General features: G+C 41.6%; 2 protein-coding genes across 2 annotated transcripts; one reads left to right on the plus strand and one right to left on the minus strand.

The window, feature by feature from the left end:
* The first annotated feature begins 11,811 nt into the window (after positions 1–11,811).
* On the plus strand, positions 11,812–14,329 carry LOC129731590 (gamma-tubulin complex component 4 homolog). The gene is made up of 4 exons (XM_055691696.1): positions 11,812–12,032; positions 12,096–12,547; positions 12,604–13,950; positions 14,009–14,329. The coding sequence occupies exons 1-4, from the start codon at positions 11,967–11,969 to the stop codon at positions 14,151–14,153; spliced, it is 2,010 nt and encodes a 669-aa protein (XP_055547671.1). The 5' UTR covers positions 11,812–11,966; the 3' UTR covers positions 14,154–14,329.
* LOC129731591 (protein arginine N-methyltransferase 6) lies at positions 13,873–15,423 on the minus strand. Its single transcript, XM_055691697.1, has 3 exons — positions 15,280–15,423; positions 14,347–15,230; positions 13,873–14,288 (listed from the first exon to the last, which is right to left on the minus strand). The coding sequence occupies exons 1-3, from the start codon at positions 15,337–15,339 to the stop codon at positions 14,165–14,167; spliced, it is 1,068 nt and encodes a 355-aa protein (XP_055547672.1). The 5' UTR covers positions 15,340–15,423; the 3' UTR covers positions 13,873–14,164.
* Between the last annotated feature and the right edge of the window lie 4,458 nt (positions 15,424–19,881).

A 19,881-nucleotide genomic window follows, 5' to 3' on the forward strand; every position in this document is an offset into this window, starting at 1 on the left:
GAAACATGAAAAAGTACATCAACGGCACCACCTCAGATATGTTCTGCATAGCCTGGCCCATCACCATGTCAAATATTGGGTTTGAAAGCAGGGTCTGAGCCGAGCTATTGAATTTTGAATATGTCTCATTTTGTTCCGCTACACTTAAAAAAGTTATCTAAAAATGCTCTTGGTTATGTGAGAACTCCTGCCAGGCGTCGAACCATCTTATAAAGTTGGTATTTAATCTAACAAAAATTATAAAATAATAAAAAATACTGTCTTAAACCAAGTCCTAACAAAACTCTTCCCTAGAAAATCTATGTCTGTAGTCATTAGTGTTATAAGATATCTCGGAGGTTTTCGTCCATGCTAATTTTCATTACTGAGGTTTTCGTCCATGCTAAGTTCCATCACTGAGGTTTTCATCGCTGGGATGTCCTACTCTTTTTACCAGGTTGCGTTAGCCTATATGAATGCTTTCGACCTCTACGTGCAGTGAAAAAAGGTGATCAATGGTAAGGGAGTACGGGGCATAATAATCTTAAGAAATTTTTACAACTACAAAAAATGATTTTTTTGCCGCTGGTGCACTATTCTGCAATCGCTGGTTAGTCCAACGACGCGAAGATTTCTCGCGATGTCATCATTTTACAATCACATTACGTCACACATGTTGTGTTGTCTTGGCTAAAGCTTCGCTTCTCAAAAATACTACAGATATTTAATTTGTCTTCTATGGAACGGGTGATAAATTTCACGCACATCACAATGCAGTTTTAGTCTTCTATGATTAAATTGACATATTTGAATAATATTACGAAATTCACTGGAAAATCCTTGTCAGACGAGCGACTCATCGCTTAGGTTTTATTCTGCATGAACAATATTCCTAACGAAACAGACTAGCTAAATCCTTTGCAGTTTTTATCTTTTCCTCGCTTCTTATGAGTCAACACAAAACTCCGTAACACAGTTCATCTTATTGATATTGGTCCTTTCGTTTTCGAGATATTCAACTTTAGAATGGCGAACGAACTAATATGGGTATTTCGGGAATCAGAATGTTTCACGTAGTCCGGAAAATTAACTAAAGTTGCCATAATGGGAATTCCCAGAATATGGGCTAATATTACTGAATACCACCCTATGTCGATTGTTGCGTAATCAAGATGATGCACATTAGGCAAAAATTGTCCTCTTACGCCATTTCAAATCCGAAGGTATAACTTCCGGTTATGTGAAACAGCTCAAAATATTTATTCCAGAATCGAGATGATACCCGGAGACTGGAGATCAAATCTAGCCATTTTAAAACTCAACTCCCGGCTTCCAGAAACTAACCAACATCACTCAATATGGGTATTCCCACAGTCGGAGTGATGCAAAGCAAAGTAAAGCCTTGGTGCTACATTACGATTCGGAACTCGACCATCTGTTTATTTATACGCAGACTTCGCAGCCAACTGTTTAGTGCACAGGAAATTGCAGGGCTAGCGATACGATCCTACTGACACTAACGGTACTTCCCGAGCCGAGTCTCGAACCTACGACGACTGGCTTGTTAGGCCAGTATCGTACCTCGAGACCGCCTGGGATGGAAGCAAAGTCAGAAGCTAAAAATCGACCACAGATCATTTTGATATCTGAAGTGGCTACTTCCGGTATAACGACTTGCATCTCCACATAACAGTACTTATCAAAATAGGATTGAAGTAGTTATCAATATAGATGGATATCCCTTATTTGTAAAACAAAACTTTTAAAAAATTGCTGAATCTCGGTATCATTCTTGCCGAGATTTGGACAGCCGAGTGCTCGGCAACTATCTCGTATGAATCTATTTTGCCGAGAATTTTCGAGAAACCAGTGTTAGACAGATGTAATTTTATGACGAGAATCTCAGTATGCATATGATGACTTTTACAACTACACTACTGCCAGTTCGCACGAATCTGTCCTACATTTTTTTTTCCGAATTCCAGCTTGTAAACATCTGTGTGCTGTGTTGCCGAAACTTGGCAATGAGCAAAATTCGTGCCGAGATATCAGTAATGTTTTCGCTGATCTCGGTATCAACAGTGCTTAACGATGAATTCGGTAAAAATTGAGACGAGTTTGAAATTACGGCACATTTAAATGATAAGTGATTACCGTCAAAACCTAAGAGGCGCAGCAACGCGGGCCGGGTATCAGCTAGTGTTATATAATAAATAAAAACAATCGATTTCAAAAATGTTATATACAGACGGCATTCTTCAAATTAATTTTCGTTGCGTACCAGTGTTAGAATTGTTCGAATAATCAGGTACCAAGAGAGAGCGAACTCAGAGATAACTGAAATTTAAACTTCACTGATGTAACGTATTCAAATGGCGACAACATGGAAGAAACGTCAAACTTAGCTCACAAGTTTCTATTTAACACCTTCACGAGTCATACGATCACAATTGACTGCCAGCTGAAACTTGGACACAACTGGTTGGTGTTTCCTGGTGAGACTTCGTGATGATGGTGCCGCTCCTCTGCACACCTGTCCTTCGTATTGCACCTTCCAAATTAGTTTTGTTGGAAAGCATTATTTGCCACAGCTCGTTGCGTTTCACTTCACTGTTTCACTTCACTGTATCGTACGCCGCTTCAAAGTCAATAAACAGATGATGTGTCTGCAAGTTGTGTTCTCGAAACTTGTTGATCTGTCGCAAGGGGAACATCTGGTCCGTTGTAGATCGCCCCACTGGAAAACCGCATTGGTATTCTCCAACAAAGGCTTCCTGCAACGGCGTCAGTCGCTGGAACAGGATACGGGAGAAAATTTTGTAACCGGAATTGAGGAGGGTTATGCCTCGATATTTACTACAAGCGAGTCTATGTCCCTTCTTGTAGATAGGGCATATGAGTCCTTCCAACCAGTCCGTAGGTAGTTGTTTCTCAGACCATACCCTTAGGATAATCTGGTAATTTGCACTACACAGCCGCTCACTCCCGACTTTGAAAAGTTCCGCCGGTAAGCCGTCCTTCCCAGCGCATTTGTGGTTTGCTAGCTCTTTGTATGCATTCTTCACCTTGTCTAATGTTGGTGGGTCCACAGCTTGTCCGTCCTCCCCAATTTCTATCCTGTTTCCCTCGACGACTCTCCTACCTTCCTCACCGTTCAACACCACTTCAAAATGTTGCTTCCAACGCTTGGCCACCTGCGATTCATCGGTAATCAGGTACCACTACCTGTTATTACACATGGCAGGTACTGGCAGTGTCCGGTTCCTGATTCCATTTATTGTTCTATAGAAGCCCCTCGTGTCGTGCCTGGTGAAGCAATTCTCCGCCTCTGCAAGGACGCGATCGTAGTGCTCACGTTTCGTACGGCGGTGAAGCCTCTTTTCGGCAGCTCTGGCCTCGGGTATTTCTCCCGCATCTGACGCGTCACACGATTAGCTGCTACTAACGTGTTGGCGTAGGCTCAGTTCTTCTCTAAACCTCTACCCAGCAAACCAGAAGTCGTATAAGAACGTTAATTCTAAGTCACTCAAATGTGCATATCAAGTTGAAATTATATAAGATGCAACATTGAATTTGTTTATATCGTATAAAATTAATATCCTATAAAATGCAATATTAGGTTATATATGAACAATTTAACGTGTCAAATAAAATTGTAAACTGCGTCATTCCTTTAAGTTGTATAAAATGCAATTTAAAGTTGCAAATGAAGCCATTTAAAATAGTCTGCGAAGTTATACAAAATCGCAACCAATTTTTTTTACAATGTACGTATATGGCCTCCAGATTTGTACACATAGGCGAATTTCATGCATCTTATATGGTCATTTTTTACCAAATAAAAGTTCACTTAACAGAGTTGAGCGCGAGTTATATGAACCAATTTGTTTGCTGTGCAGACACTCAGCATCGAATCACCCACTACGCATGGTTCCCGTTGTCATGCCTATCACTTCTCGCGCTGTTTCGCTGACCGCATCATGGATGTGCTTCCACTGCGCGTTCAGGTTCACTCCAACTGGTTCACCGATCTGTCTATCAACTTTCCGAGTATACTCTGCAGCAACTCCTTCCGCTGATAACCTCTGGATGTCCAGACGTATTTTCCTCGCCGATCTCGATTTAAATACGTTGGACAACCGGGCGCGAATCTCGCCTATCACGAAATAGTGATCCGAGTCGATGTTTGGCCCTCGAGAGGACCGCACATCTATGACGTCTGAAAAGTGCCGGCCGTCGATCAGCAGGCCTCCATTGGGGTGTCTCCAGGTGTGCTTCCAAATGTTCAGACGTGCAAAATGGGTACTACAGATGGCCATTCCTCTGGCCGCGGCGAAGTTTACTAACCTCAAGCCGTTGTCGTTGGTGGTAGAGTGAAGGCTTTTCCTACCAATAACGGGACGAAAGAAATCCTCTCGTCCGACTTGTGCGTTCGTATCTTCGATGACGATCTTCATCGTGTCATGGGCACTACGTTTTCTCAAGGAGCTCATAGAACTCCTCCTTTACGTTATCGGTTTTATCGTTTGTCGGCGCGTACACGTTGATAAGGCTGTAACTGAAGAATCTGCCCTCGATCCTCAATACGCATAGACGGTCATTAATAGGCCTCCACATAATAACACGCTTCACTTGGTTTCCAAGTAGTACGAAACCGACGCTCCGTTCCGCTCTATCGGATCGACCGCCCGGAATTCACGTTCTTTAGTATTAGGCCAACGCACCTCTTGTATGGCTGCTACCTCCAATTTTATCTTCCGTAGCTCCCTGGTCAAGACGCCCGCACGTACCGGTTCGAACAGAGTCCCAACATTCCAAATGCCAAGTTTTCAATCGTTGTCTTTTTTCGTTTGCCTAGGTCTATACCGATTTTTTTTTATTCTCGCTTATTTTCCGTCGGTCTGCGCCAACGGCTTTACTTCCTCATGCGATGGAAGGCGTGACCCTAGAGATTTTTCGCCTCAGAAAATCTCACGGTGTCGGCTAGAATTAAATCTAGACCAGTTAGGTTGGTTGTGAGTGGATCACGCCGCCTCACAACCATCGACACCTATGTCGGCGTTGGGATTCGAACCCAGACCACCAGCGTGGTTGGCGGAGACGTTACCAACTACGCTAGGCCCCCCGCCTAAGGTCTATACCGATTGTTACGGCAGAGCTGCATGCCATCGCGGGTCGACATGTGGCGACCGTCGAGGGCACACAATACAGGTGTGACCACTGACAGTACCTAACAGTCCCGGACTAGCAGCGGGAGGTCGCCTGGGGGTGAGGAGGGTCGAACCAGGGACAGTTGACTCCTCACAAAAGCCACAAGTACCCGGAAGCACCTCTGACGGAGCAAATAGAGCCACTCCCATCACCCAAAAGCACTAACCCGCCCATTGGGCCAGTAAGTTCCCAATTATGGCAACTGGAAGCGTAGTGAACGGATATGAGTTGGATTTTGTAATGGTACATGCATCGAGCTCCCTTAGTAAAGTCGTGTGACAACGGCTTGAAACGGCGAGGGGTCTCCGTTCCATAAAACCTGGCAGGCCTTTCAGTACGTTCCAAATCCATTGTCTGGTGGGAATCAGGCAGGAGTAGGATCAGATGGTTGTTCCTGACTTGCGCCGGTCGGTGGAGTCATAGTTGCCCATAAAGCGCTATGACTGCTTACCCTAGCCACGACCTCACTGCTCTTCGGCATAGACCACCATGGGACCACATAGGAAGGGGGATCCAAATAAATCAAAATAAACTCAGGAAAACCGAAAGAGACGGATGCGGAGGGAGTACCAAATCCCTTCGCACGAGGTGGCATTCAGCGGTCTCCGCAGAAGAAGGCGGAGGCAGATGCGGCGAAGCCTGGAGGTAGAAAAACGGCGAATCCGTCCGTATCCACACCAGACATCTCGGTAGACGGTCCCTTGCTATTCAAGGTCGTCGAAAGGTGCATGGACACGTGGCCAAGAGTTCTCGGCGAATAGGCGAAATACCGCTGGCGACCAGATGCAGAGACAAGAAAGAGTACGAAGAACTCGTAGCCCGAGTGAAGGTGGCCGAAAAAGCGGCCAGGGCCAAGAGGGCGACTGCATCCAAAGAGGTGCAGATAGACGCCCCCTAGTTCGTGGTGGTTTGCTCTACGGGGCAGGTCGCTAAGCGAACGATGCAGTCCCCGGGGGAAGCGGCCCCCGGGAACACCAAGAAACGGTTGGTAGTGCTACTCCCACGGGAAAGCACAAAACCGGTTCAAGGTTCACTGGGAAACCGGCCGAGGAGGAGGCTACGGGCAACCCTTGGACTACCGTAGAAAGTAGAAAGCGTCGGGAAGGTGCGACGCGCCAAGATGGCGGAGCAGCCAGAGAACCAAAGGCCAAGAAGGTGCGGAGTAGGGTGGATGCCCTCATACTCAAGACGGATGGGTCCAAGTTCTCAGAAGTCTTGAAGAAGATGAGGTATGAAACGCAGCTCAAGTATCTGGCGGCGGATGTGCGGAGTGTCCGCCGATTTCGCACTGGCGAGATGATACTTGAGCTCCTGAAGGACGCCAAGAAGAAGGGGCCTACCTATAAAACGGTAGCCAAGAAGGTCCTAGGGAAAAAGGTGCAAGTGGTACTGACCTCAGAGGTGACATGGGAGGTGAGTCTCCCATGTGTATGATATGCTCCGGGAAACGGGACGCCAAACACTTCATGAGAGACCCAAAGTGCCCAGCTGGTAAGCCGGCTGCGAAACCGCGGGCATAAAGGTAACGCAGCAGAACCTGAACCATTGCTTCGCGGCGCAGAACCTGAATCATTGCTGCTACACCAAGCAGCCACTGAGTCGTTGTCGGACATCGCCATCATGTCGGACCCCTACCGCATCCCTCTGGAAACGGTAACAGGGTTGCGGATAAGTCCAGTATGGCGGCCATATGGACGACGAGCAAGTTCCCGGTTCAGGAAGTTGTCCCAACCTCAGAAGAAGGGTACGTAGTTGCCAAGGTGAACGGAGTATTCTACTGCAGTTGCTTTGTTCCGCCACGTTGGTCAACCGAAAGGTTCAGCCAGATGGTCGACCTTTTATCCATGGAGCTAACGGGTCTAACGCCCTTGGTGGTGGCGGGCGACTTCAACGCTTGGGCTGTTGAGTGAGGAAGTTGCTTCACGAACCAGAGGGGTCAGCGGAAGGGGGAAGCGTTGGTAAAGCTCAACCTAGATCTGGCCAACGTTTGGAACAAAAGTACATACAGCAGGAATGGTGCGGAGTCGATCATTGACGTGACGGCAGTCTGACGACACACGATAAAGGTGAGAAGAACCGCGCTACTCCTGAGACATGGTGACCAACCACAAGGCAAGTGGTTTGTTTCATTTCAATGCAGCCACAGGCGCAACCCGCGGTTATCAGCTGTTACTTCTGAGTGCTGATATCTGCTGCTACTGCTGTCAACGTTGTGGACGATCTAGCCAACTCACCTTCCGACTAATGAATGTAGCTGATGTTACCAGAAATACTCTTTTATAGCCGAAGGTTGCTACGAAATAAGCCACGCCTTTCTGTTCAGTTTTACAATTCTCTAATGTTCTTTAGACGAAGTATTCCACAATTCGCATTTGATTTTTGTATCCAGCGAATAAACACCGATAGTGCTCTCATGCACGCAACGATTTTAACCCTTATCATATTACGGCTTGTAATCAAGCAAGCGATTTCGTTTGCTCGCTGTTGCGTGTTGCATCATGTTGCAACTGAGCAGCTGGAAAACGGCGATATTCTGTTCATGTTGATTGATTGAATCGACTTAAATTTATTACTGTGAAGTCGAATTAATCACCTCTGTTAAGACGTTCTAACAGAACAGGGCAGTTTGTTGTTCAAAATCGGTTATGCTGATCGCAGCCTTTGTGCTGCCCCAACAGTGGGGGTATTGGGTGAATAAATGAAGTAAATTTTTTTTATCGCGACAGAATTTGATTGCAAGGACCTAGCACAGGATGCTTGTGTTATTGCCAAAAAAATATTAACCTTCAATTACTTGTTTAGTTGCCTTAAGAAAGGCATTTTGATGTTCAAAATCTGTAAAAGCTGTTTTCGCATTCAGTAAATAAGACGGCCGCGACAGATTGTATTTTCTTGGATTCAGCACATAATGTGTTGTTGCCAAGATAAAGCAAAACTTTATTGCGGGAAGAAGGCCGAAGCCCTTTACTGGTATATCGAGACGTATGGTGCTACCTCGCTACTGCTTAGATACGTGATGTGATTTGTTTACTGGCGCAACCTGCTGCTGCTACTTCCACAATACGCTACGATGCGGCTAACTTAGGGAAAGGCAGCAATCGACCAATCAGAGGAAGTAATTTTCGTTTCAACAAGGCTTGACAATTTTAAATAGTTCAATAGTTCGCATGATCAATCTACACTTTTCTACATTTGGGTGGATGCGTGTATAATTTTCCAATGAATTGCTGCAAGAATTAAGGAAATAGGTTGAATACAAACCGATTTGGAAGCATTTAAAAAGGGACATTTTTCGTCCCCTTTTCGTTAATAGTTTTCGTATTCACATCCCTATGTGGTAGGCTAAAGAAAAACGTAGTTCTACGTCAAAACATTCAGATTTCTTTTTCGGTTATAATCGTATTCAAGTCACTGTTGTCAGTTTCTGCTAGAGGATTAACAAGTTGGTGTTTGGAACACTTGTGCAATTCAGTGAATCTTATAAGACCTATGCAAAATTATGCAGTTTAGACTTTTGTCCCTTGTTACCATAAATTTAACGCACTGTGCAGCGCCCGGAACCGTTTCATCTACCTTTTTGATATCTGCGTTAGAAAAATTCACCAAAGGCATGGATTGTGTATGGAAAATTTGATCTTGAAACTTTTTCGTAATTTTCACCATGTGGTGTGTGGTAGTGATAAATATCATTCTATAAAAATCTTGTGTGTTTTAACTTTCCAACGATAAATTAATTATTTAAATCGGTACAGTTGTGTGAGAGGTATTCCAAAAACGTTACATGCTCATTTTTGTTTTCACAGACTGTACCCCAATATAATGAAGAAATACGTGTTCCCATGTCAAAACCCAAGTTTTTGAGGTACAAAAGCAACACACTTTGAATTTCCTCCGCGGTCGCCACGTGTCTATCTGTGGTGGCATTCAGCTGTGCTCTTAGTGTCAGGTTTCCGTCCGCCGACGAAAGCCTCATAGTAACGTTCTAGAACCCTGCGCAGTCGAGCTGCCTTCACGGCTACTCGTTATAGGCAATCGCAACTACGTTTTGAGCAGCAGGACAAATATCCAGTTGGACACCTATTGTTTGTTTCAAACTCGGTTTTGAATACACTTTTCATCCGTGACCAAGAATCGGGAAAAGCTGCTGAACGTAGTCGACAAAAAAAAGTAAAAAAGTGGTAAAAGGTAGAAAAATTTATATGCGATAATTTACAGTTAGGAAAAAACAGCAGCAACTTTACACGTTTGCTAGTGTGCGTAGGTGAAGAGTCATCTATATTGCAAGCAGACAATATAATTGACTAACCAGCGGCTGTGAACTTGAAGCTAGATGTTGAATTAATTTTGAAAAAAGCAGGTACCCATTTCGCGTGACTATTATGCCCCGTACTCCCTTACCATTGATCACATTTTTTCACTGCACGTTGAGGTCGAAAGCATTCATATAGGCTAACGCAACCTGGTGGAAAGAGTAGGACATTTCAGCGATGATAAACCTCAGTGATGAATTTAGAATGGACGAAAACCTCAGTAATGAAAATTAGCATGGACGAAAACCTCCGAGATATCTTATAACACTAATGACTACAGACATAGATTTTCTAGGAAAGAGTTTTGTTAGGACTTGGTTTAAGACAGTATTTTTTTTTATTCTATAATTTTTGTTAGATTAAATACCAACTTTATAAGATGGTTCGACGCCTGGCAGGAGTTCTCACATAACCAAGAGCATTTTAGATAACTTTTTTAAGTGTAGCGGTACAAAATGAGACATATTCAAAATTCAATAGCTCGGCTCAGACCCTGCTTTCAAACCTAATATTTGACATGGTGATGGGCCATTTTTGAATTACTTTATCAAGTATGACGGTACAAAATGAGACATATTCAAAATTCAATAGCTCGGCTCAGACCCTGCTTTCAAACCTAATATTTGACATGGTGATGGGCCAGGGTATGCAGAACATATCTGGGGTGGTGCCGTTGATGTGATTTTTCATGTTTCATATACAATTTTTTGAATTACTTTATCAAGTATGACGGTACGAAATGAGACATATTCAAAATTCAATAGCTCGGCTCAGACCCTGCTTTCAACCCTAATATTTAATATGGTGATGGACTAGGGTATGCAGAACATATCTTGGGTATGGCCGTTGATGTGCTTTTTCATGTTTCATATAAAATATTTTGAATTACTTTATCAAGTATGACGGTACAAAATGAGCCATATTCAAAATTCAATAGCTCGGCTCAAACCCTGTTTTCAAACCTAATATTTGACATGGTGATGGGCCAGGGTATGCAAAACATATCTGAGGTAGTGCCGTTGATGTGCTTTTTCATGTTTCATATAAAAATTTTTGAATTACTTTATCAAGTATGACGGTACAAAATGAGACATATTCAAAATTCAATAGCTCGGCTCAGACCCTGCTTTCAAACCTAATATTTGACATGGTGATGGGCCAGGGTATGCAGAACAAATCTGGGGTGGTGCCGTTGATGTGCTTTTTCATGTTTCATATAAAAATTCTGAATAATTTGTTTAAACGTGACGGTACAATATAAAACATTGGACTTTTCAATTTGAGTCGGAAAATATCTCACAGACAACATTTTTGGCAATGCATTCGCATGTTGATATTAAAGTAATGCTTTCAATAGTTTAGAGCTACCATAATTAATTGAATTTTATTTAAGAGCAATCTAAGTTTTTTTGACGATAATGATAACAATTTTTCGCTTGAATCGGATTTTTGTGCTTGAAGCGGCTTTTTGTGCGTAGCTGGGTATGTGGTAATATCCTGGCTTTTGTGCTTTATTTTCTTTGGGGCTCGATAAAGCCGAGAAAAAGAAAATTCATTTTGTTTATTATTTGCCGAGCAGTTGGACCGGACGAGGTAAGGAGTACTATGGGGCAACGTGTACCAGAAAAAAACGTCAGTGTTACGTATGTCTTATGTATGTGGTTGGACCACATACATAAGACATACGTAACACTGGCGTTTTTTTCTGGTACACGTTGCCCCATAGTACTCCGTACCACGCCCTGTCAAACTGCTCGATAAATAATGAACAAAATGAATTTTCTTTTTCTCGGCCTTATCGAGCCCCAAAAAAAATCCCATAAGGAACTGTCAAAAAGTTATTTACAAAATCAATGCAGCATTTTTCGAGTAGGAACAGTACAAATGCAGGGCTGCGCAGGTACACTGCCTTCAAAAATAACTCAAACAGAGGTTTTTTTTGCAGAGGTTGGTACTTGCGAGTAGTTCATTTTGTACCAACTTTTTTGGAAGATTTCTTCCTGAGTGTTACGTATGTCTTATGTATGTGGTTGGACCGTGATGAAGTGTGTCCGAAATTGTAACCAAAGCCTTAAATCCAGGGAAGCGCAAGTTCAATAATCAAAGTATGCTAGCATGATTATTACTTGAAGCTTATGAAATTTATTATTTATATTACATAAAAACAAACCAAAATATTTTGTAAAACGACAATGAATACAAAAACAGTACAACAGAGCAACTGACAGGGATAACAATACTCATCGCAAAAAAATGCTTTTTTTCCTGGCGTAAGTAAAAATAACTCAATCTGTGAGTTATCTTTTACGAGCGTGTAACTTAACTTTATTCAGGTGATTCGCGGGCGGGTGCTGTTTTTGGAAAAGTGGAAAGCGATTATGTTTTAAATTCACCGGGATCTGATCTGATGATAAACAATAAATCTAGTAAATTTATATCCCCATTGAACAGTTTTAACGTCTCAAAATGATTCATGATATTTTATTCACACTGTTTTCTTCTAATTCCGATTTACCAATTGAAAATTTTACAGTAAGCTCATCAGTGTTACTTCACCAGCTTTTTTAATTTTATCCGCTCATTGCTTACCCGCAGATTCCCGAAGTAGCTTCCAAGTTCCTCCATCCGGGTGAAATCAAAATATTAGAAGATTTAATAAAGATCGCCAATCAATATAAAGAGCTAAAAAAATTTATTCATCAGTACGGAACACAATCGGCTGGACTAATCAAACCAAAGCAGCAGAAGCCTTCGGAAGAACCGTTGCAGCAGGGATTGTACTTGCAGGCATTTGCCGATGGGCTGGACTTAGCAGTGAAACCATACCGTGACTTGCTGGTTCAGCTGGAAGCAAACTATTTGAAACGACCGAATCTGTCTTTGATCTTCATTTACCACCAGGTCAATCAATACCAGGCACTATTCGCATTTCTTCTCCGACTGGTGAGCGGAGTTGTAACACAGCGGATCCATGGTTGTGCTCTACTGCAATATCTCCAACAGCATTGTCTACATGGAAATGAGAAACACTATCAGGCTGTGAAATTGTAGGTTGCAATCGTTTATCAGTAACTATCAAATTTTACATTTTTTCCTTTTCCAGGATACAGAATTCGGTCTATGCAATTTTCATCAAACAGTTGTTTGGATGGTTACTACACGGTAAATTTGTGGATCAGTACAGTGAATTCTTTATCCAGCACGTGGATAGTACCAGAAACCATCCCGGGTCCACGATGTTTGAACGAAGTATGCATGGTGGTGGAACCACACAAGCATCGGTCAATACCTTTTCGGATAATACCAGTATTAACACCGAATTGTGGCGTTACGAAAATCGTCGGGAAATTTTGCCGTACTACTTTCCTGCCAGCTGGGCCGAAAAAGTTTTATTTATTGGGCAAACTGTTCTGATGTTGAACTGCGATCCGAGAGAAAGTGGTGAGAAAAAAATAAATCGGGAAAAAAAGTTTGCTGCCGTAAAAGAGAGTCTTTGGGGTGAGTTAGAATACGAGTTTTTCAAAAAATTTCACCATTTACAAATGGACGAGAATTTGAACATCGCCAAGTTTGAAAATATCGTTGACGAAATCAAACTTTGTGTGACAGAGCAGATGTCTGAGATTGCCATCAAAGAGGCAGATTTAATGAAGCAGCTGAAGCTGATCAAGGATTACTATATGCTTGGTCGAGGTGAACTATTTTCCGAGTTATTGAAACAAACACGGTCGCTACAAACGCTATTTGCTAAAGGTATCACCGATGGTTCGTCTAGGGACTTGAATCGTGCATTCCAATTGGCAGCAAACAGCGTCAATATAACCGAAGACATTGACCAGTTCTCATTCGTTTTACCTCCGAATGAGGATGTGGAAAGTCTCTGTTATGAAACGAAAGGAATTTTAAGCTACATAACCCTAAAATACAAAGTGAAATGGCCGTTACATTTATTGTTCTCCCCCAAAACATTGGATAAATACAATGAAATGTTTCGGTTCCTGTTGCGCATTCGAAAGATCCAATACGATATCCATCAAGTCTGGTCTTTCCAGCGGGAGTCTAAGGTTAAAAAGAACTCGGAGTTACTTCAATTCCGAAACAAGTTGATGTTCTTGATGGACAACCTCCAATACTATTTGCAAGTGGACGTTCTTGAAAGTCAGTTCAGTATTTTGATGACGACCATTAGTGAAACGAAGGATTTCGAACGGATTCAACGAGCACATACCATTTTCCAGGCCAACGTACTCGGTTTGTGCTTTTTGTTGTCCAATGCACCAAATGTAGACGCGACATCCACCACTGGCATCATTCACGTTAACGAGAATCCAGTACTAACTATTATCGATAAAGTGCTGGTTATTGTCGACAAGTTTTGTTCTTTCTGCACCAGCTGTAAAGATCCGATGACCAAAATTGAAAGACGAGAATTTAACGGATATGATCAGGCGTGAGTGTTTTAACTATTTTCAGCGAGTTCAAAACTAAATTTGATGTTTTCTCTCTAGGTTCAAAAATCATGTCGACTCATTGTTAAAGCTTTTAATAGGTTTGAAAGCTGGACCTAGTAGCGCACCCCTTTCTCAGCTTCTATTACGCTTGGATTTCAACTATTGGTTTAGTAATAATACACAGGTTACAGATACGGCTTGATCAAATAATATTTATGGGTCTACTTCCATTTTCTGCAAGTGAGCTTTCATTAAAATACACTTAGTCATAACACAATCACAAGGTAAGCCATGCTCTTCCTTTTCAGCGTCCAGTAAAGTTAATTGAAGATTATACCTACAAAGTTGTTAGTATTAAAAAACAAAAATTTTATCAAAGTCGAATTCCTTCAAACCTTCTCACGTGATCGGTATTTCTATTCAAACTTAGAATGAAAGCTATTGGGTCCAATTTCTCCACTTCTTCACAGGCGTTTTCGGGTAGTAAAATCACGCTCTGCTTCCAATGCGTTGGCGTACTGTTGGGACTCGTTGATAGCACGACTTCTTTTGTTGGTTGTTCAGGATCCCCGCTCGGAAAAGTGCAATCAAACCATAGGCAAATACCTTGGAACTTTCCCGATTTCTGGATTACCATTACCTCCTTCATTTCGAATGAACTTAGATCATCTACGCTGACCTCTTTCAAATCCAGCCATGCCATTATGTGGCCCTCGTGCAGTAAGTGCTCGGCTGAAACGTTCAAGACCTCTGGCTTGTCAGACTTATGCTTCCGTAGTGCCCGTCCAAAGCACTGCATATTTACTCCAGATAAGTTTTCAAACTCATCGAATCGACTAGGAACACTACAGGGTGCAACAAAAATAGTCGCCGTATCCGGAAACATGAGTCCATTTGATCTGAGGAACTTATCTCTCGCGTAAATCACCGAATCAAGCATTCCCTCGTGCAACAGGAAAAATCCCATCCATTCGGAAACAATAATATCCACTTTATCAATTCCTGCTGGCAAATCAAAATCCTCTATCCTGCATTCAAACACATCTATCGTTTCTTCAAATCCGTTTTCACGAACAATTTGCCGTGCGAGAACTGCCAATTTTGATGCTTCTACTGCATAAACCTTTCTTGCACCAGCCTGGGCACAAAATATGGACAAAATTCCAGTTCCAGTGCCGACATCGAGGACGGTTTTATTCCTGAATAGATCTGTGTTGCCGACAATCGCATTTCGGTACGCGTCTTGGCGGGCTCTGTCCGTTAGCATCAACTGATGAATCTACAAAAATGTCGCTAGAAATTTTTAGATTGAAGAACCTTTACGATACCTCTAGATCTTCGTAACTTTCAAAATACTCTTCATAGTTTCCTGGTAAATCGGTCGTCATTATTCAATGCAAGAGCAAACCATCAGGGAAAATTCTAGTGCACGTTTTCTCCCTCTTCTGAAGCACACATTGACATTCTCCTTTAAAAACAAATACTTGAACCGGTGATAAGTTATGGAACCGTTTCGCAGTTATGCAAGGCACAAACCAAAATCAAGCTACATAAGCATAAAGTTACATCAAAGCGAACTCTGTATAACACTAGATGAACTAAACAATTGAAAATTCCTTGACCTACAGAAAACGTCAAAATGGGCTGCGTGCACTGTCCGCCATTACCGCTCGTGGAAAGCTGGATTCAGGTACAGAAAACAATATCGCACGCTAGCCTGAGGGGCTAATGCGGTCTCGATCAACTAGATTAGTTAAAGAATTCGTTATCGATATTGTTTTCGGCACATTTTGCATGTTGTAGGATAAGTACAACGATACACCGTGCCCCAGTGCTGAGTCGAGAGAATTTCCACCTCGGAAAGATCCTCGACCTGATCGGGAATCGAACCCGATATCACAACCGTGTGGGAGAGCTAGCCGACCGACATCGCTAACCACAGAACCACGAGGACCACGGGATTCAGGTACAGTCAGGTTTTATTTCGCGTTTTTACGAGTTTTTATATGTGGATTTTACAACTAACGCGGTTTTCACGCGATATTGCGCAATTCAAAAATGTTTGCGCGGATTTGTGAATTACCGCGGGTACGTATCACCCGCGTAAAAAACTGTATAAAAAATTCGTGCACTAATAGCGAATTTTTTTATTCCACTGCGGCGGGGCAAATCTACCGAGAAATAAATCAACGATATCGAGATTTACGACTCAAGTAAGAATGAGATGCCATATAATCGTTTACGAAGCACGTGCGGTGGAGGATTGAATCTGACAAATTTCACAGTGCGCTTCGGGCAGCACGTCAGGTTAATACTGGGTCAAAATCGAGCGAATAAAGAAGGGTTTTGACAGCAGTTAGGTTGGCTCCAGGTCAAAACTAGGTGGGCTCTGGGAATCAAGAATGTACAGACGTAACACTAGAACCTAGTTCCATCGTCAAAAAAATATTTTCAATTTACAATCGAATAAGAGTTTTTGCGCAACAACACTGTCTATGACGCTGTCATACCATCTTATACATATTTTGTGGTTCCCAATTTGGCACATGCACGTACGCAAGCGCTGATGTAGAAACACAAGACGCAGCGCGAACACGGCAGCAGATGGTGCTAATGTTACTAACGTGGTGTAGGGGAACAACGGGCAATACGGACAGGACGGGTAAGATGGACCACTATTCATTTCTATATGAACTATTGATATTTTTATACAATTTTCGTACTAAGTTGTTCACTCACGTTGCTTTTGCGACCCGTTTCCCCGCAGACTGTTTTAGAAGAAACGAAAAACCACAGACAACACTTTCAACAATTTTTCATGACCGCAACGCTGGTTGGCGATGTCAAATTTCGACCAACGCACACTGGCAAAAATGAACCCAAATTCTCACTAATTAAAAGCCGCTGGGCTGGATACCTTAAATAAAGCATTTTTTATGTAAAATTGGTCAACAAATTGATTGGCAATGGTTTCATTTTGAACAGGGCACGGGAAAATATCACCTATCGATTTATTGACCAATTTTACATAAGAAATGCTTTATTTAAGGTATCCAGCCCAGCGGCTAAAAGTGGCGGCAGTTAGTAGTAAAAAAAACTTTAGTTGCCGTTTAATATAATGCATCAAGTTGAAAATTGGAGTTGTCGACTAGCGACATTCGATTTTACTCTCACACCGTACATTATGCTTAACGTCGGAAGTAGTGCGCTGTATAGCGCATCTGATTTGCTATACTGCGCCTTACTTCCGACGTTAAGCCTGGCAAATTTTATACGCGGCCAACAAAATAATCGATGCTACCGTCGGTGGTGTGATTATCAGCATTCTGTAGCATACATTTCGAGCTGAAGATTATCGAATCGGTTCTTTTTAGAACTATAAATGCTTGAAGATAAGAGTTACGAGAATTTTCACAACTACTCCTAGTGTGAAATGTCCATCTATTTCTCAATAATCATTTTTACAATAACGACCAGGGCGCACCAAAGATAAACGGTAGTGTTGCCTATGAATAGTTTATCACAACAAGACATAACCCTCATTTCAAGAATTTTCACTGCTAAATTGAGTGATTTTCCGGTTTAATTGTTCGTTTGTGTTCACTCGAACACCGTTATCAGTCAAACATAAGAAACGAAAATTAGTTAATCTAAGAACCAGAGTGATTTTCGCAGCGGGAAAGCAAAAACTTTCTTTTGATGCTTATGAAAATCACTCAGTAGTATTAAAGATGTATTGGTTTGTTTCTCTTTCTTTCTATAAGCTACGTGGCCACGCCCTAATGGTAAAAATCTACGCTGAACTCGATACAAAAGATTGCGTGCGGAAAATTCAGCTTCAGTTTAGTTTGTTCCACAATAGCGAGTGCGGTGCAGCTGTTAAAGCTTTGCGACATTGAGAAACGAGAGCTGCATACGAGTCAACTTCCAGGCACCGCGGAGCATGTTACCTGTATTCTGCACACGGCAGCAACAATAACCATCGTACGCTGCAGGATGTTTTGCTGGCACAGCTGCTGGAGGGCACAGCGGAGGGCAAATTTTATACGCGGCCAACAAAATAATCGATGCTACCGGTGGTGGTGTGATCATCAGCATTCTGTAGCTACATTTCGAGCTGAAGATTATGAAATCGGTTCTTTTCAGAACTATAAGATGATGAAGATAAGAGTTATGAGAATTTTCACAACTGCTACTAGTGTGAAATTTTTGTCTATTTCTAAATAATCATTTTTACAATAACGACCAGGACGCACCAAATATAAACGGTAGTGTTACCTATGAATAGTTTATCACAACAAGATATAACCCTCATTTCAAGAATTTGCACTGCTAAATTGAGTGATTTTCCGGTTTAATTGTTTGTTTGTGTTCACTCGAACACCGTTATCAGTCAAATGTCAAAAATTAGTTAATCTAAAAACCAGAGTGATTTGCGCATCGGGAAAGCAAAACCTTTCTTTTGATGCTTATGAAAATCACTCAGTAGTATCGAAGGTGTTTTGGTTTGTTCCTCTTTCTCGAAGCTACGTAGCCACGCCTTAATTGCAAAAATCTGCTCTGAACTCGATACAAAAAACTGCGTGTAGAAAATTCAGCTTCAGTTTAGTTTGTTACACAATAGCGAGAGCAGTGCAGCTGTTAAAGGTACGCGACATTGAGAAACGAGAGCTGCATACGAGTCAACTCAAAATATTCATGGTGCGATTATCAGCGTTCTGTAGCACGAATTTTTAACTGAATATTATGGAATTGGTTCTTTCCAGAACTATAGATGCTTGAAGATAAGAGTTATGAGAATTTTCGCAACTACTACTAGTGTAAAATTTTCATGTATTCATGCATCGTTAGTTTTAAAATAACGACTATCAAAAATAAACGGTAGTGTTACCTATGAACAGTTAAGCGCAGCATATAATAATATTTAGTTTAGCATATATTAAAAATTAGTAAAGCGGGCAATGTATGTAGTTTCGCGGGAATGCGAAGATGAACGGGAATAGAAGGTGTGACTAGAATTAGAAAAAATTTTCCCTCGTCCAGACGGGACCTTAAAATGTAAGTCAATATGACAAAAAATGAAATTAATTCGTAAAAGTATATATTAAATATTTAGTCCTACGTCACCATTTCATACAACCCCTAGGGCTGTATACCTTGTAGTATTTTGAAGATTATGTTCTCATAACTAAGGTTACCATTTGGTCGGGGTTAAAAATCTGAACAACTTTTCCGGTACAAATTTGATATGAGGTGTTTTCTTTTTTTGAGGTACCGTAAACTGGGGTGACTTTGATCACCGGGATGACTTTGATCACAGACCTCTTTTTCGAAAATGTGGTAAAAAAGCGCTCGTAGTGCTTGGGATTTGTCGTAATCTTCACTGATTGTGTGGATATATGTCTGCACTGCTACTATTCATGAATTTCCTGCTATTTTAATAGTGTTTTTCATGCTAAAATATTAATTGAAAATAAAGTGTATTTTTGGCGATTTTTGTTGCATACAAACAATCGGTTCAAGCAGATTCAAAACAACAAGCTGCAATACGTAAAGTTTTTTTTTTGTTCCCAGATTAGTTCTTAAGATCAACAAATATTATAACAATGCATTTCATTGTTATTTTTGCAAGTTTTTCCTCGAAGGCAATGTTGAGTCCCAATAATCTCCACAGCGTATTACATATATCTCCTTAACAGAAACCCAAGACGTGAAGTAACATGCAAATTTGGACAATTGCATAAGTCATATTTCACGTGGACTGGTTTTTGATGATTTTAGACCACCTTCCCTCTCAGTGGATTTTCATTCATATATATTCTAAAAATTTTGTATGAATCTTGGACATTCGCCAACATAAACTGTTCACGTAGAATGTGAATGGCCCCAAAATTGCTTATAATATTTCTGAACTCGTTTAAGTCGTTTTA

The sequence above is a fragment of the Wyeomyia smithii genome, chromosome 3, assembly GCF_029784165.1.
Source record: "Wyeomyia smithii strain HCP4-BCI-WySm-NY-G18 chromosome 3, ASM2978416v1, whole genome shotgun sequence".
NCBI classification, from domain to species: domain Eukaryota; kingdom Metazoa; phylum Arthropoda; class Insecta; order Diptera; family Culicidae; genus Wyeomyia; species Wyeomyia smithii.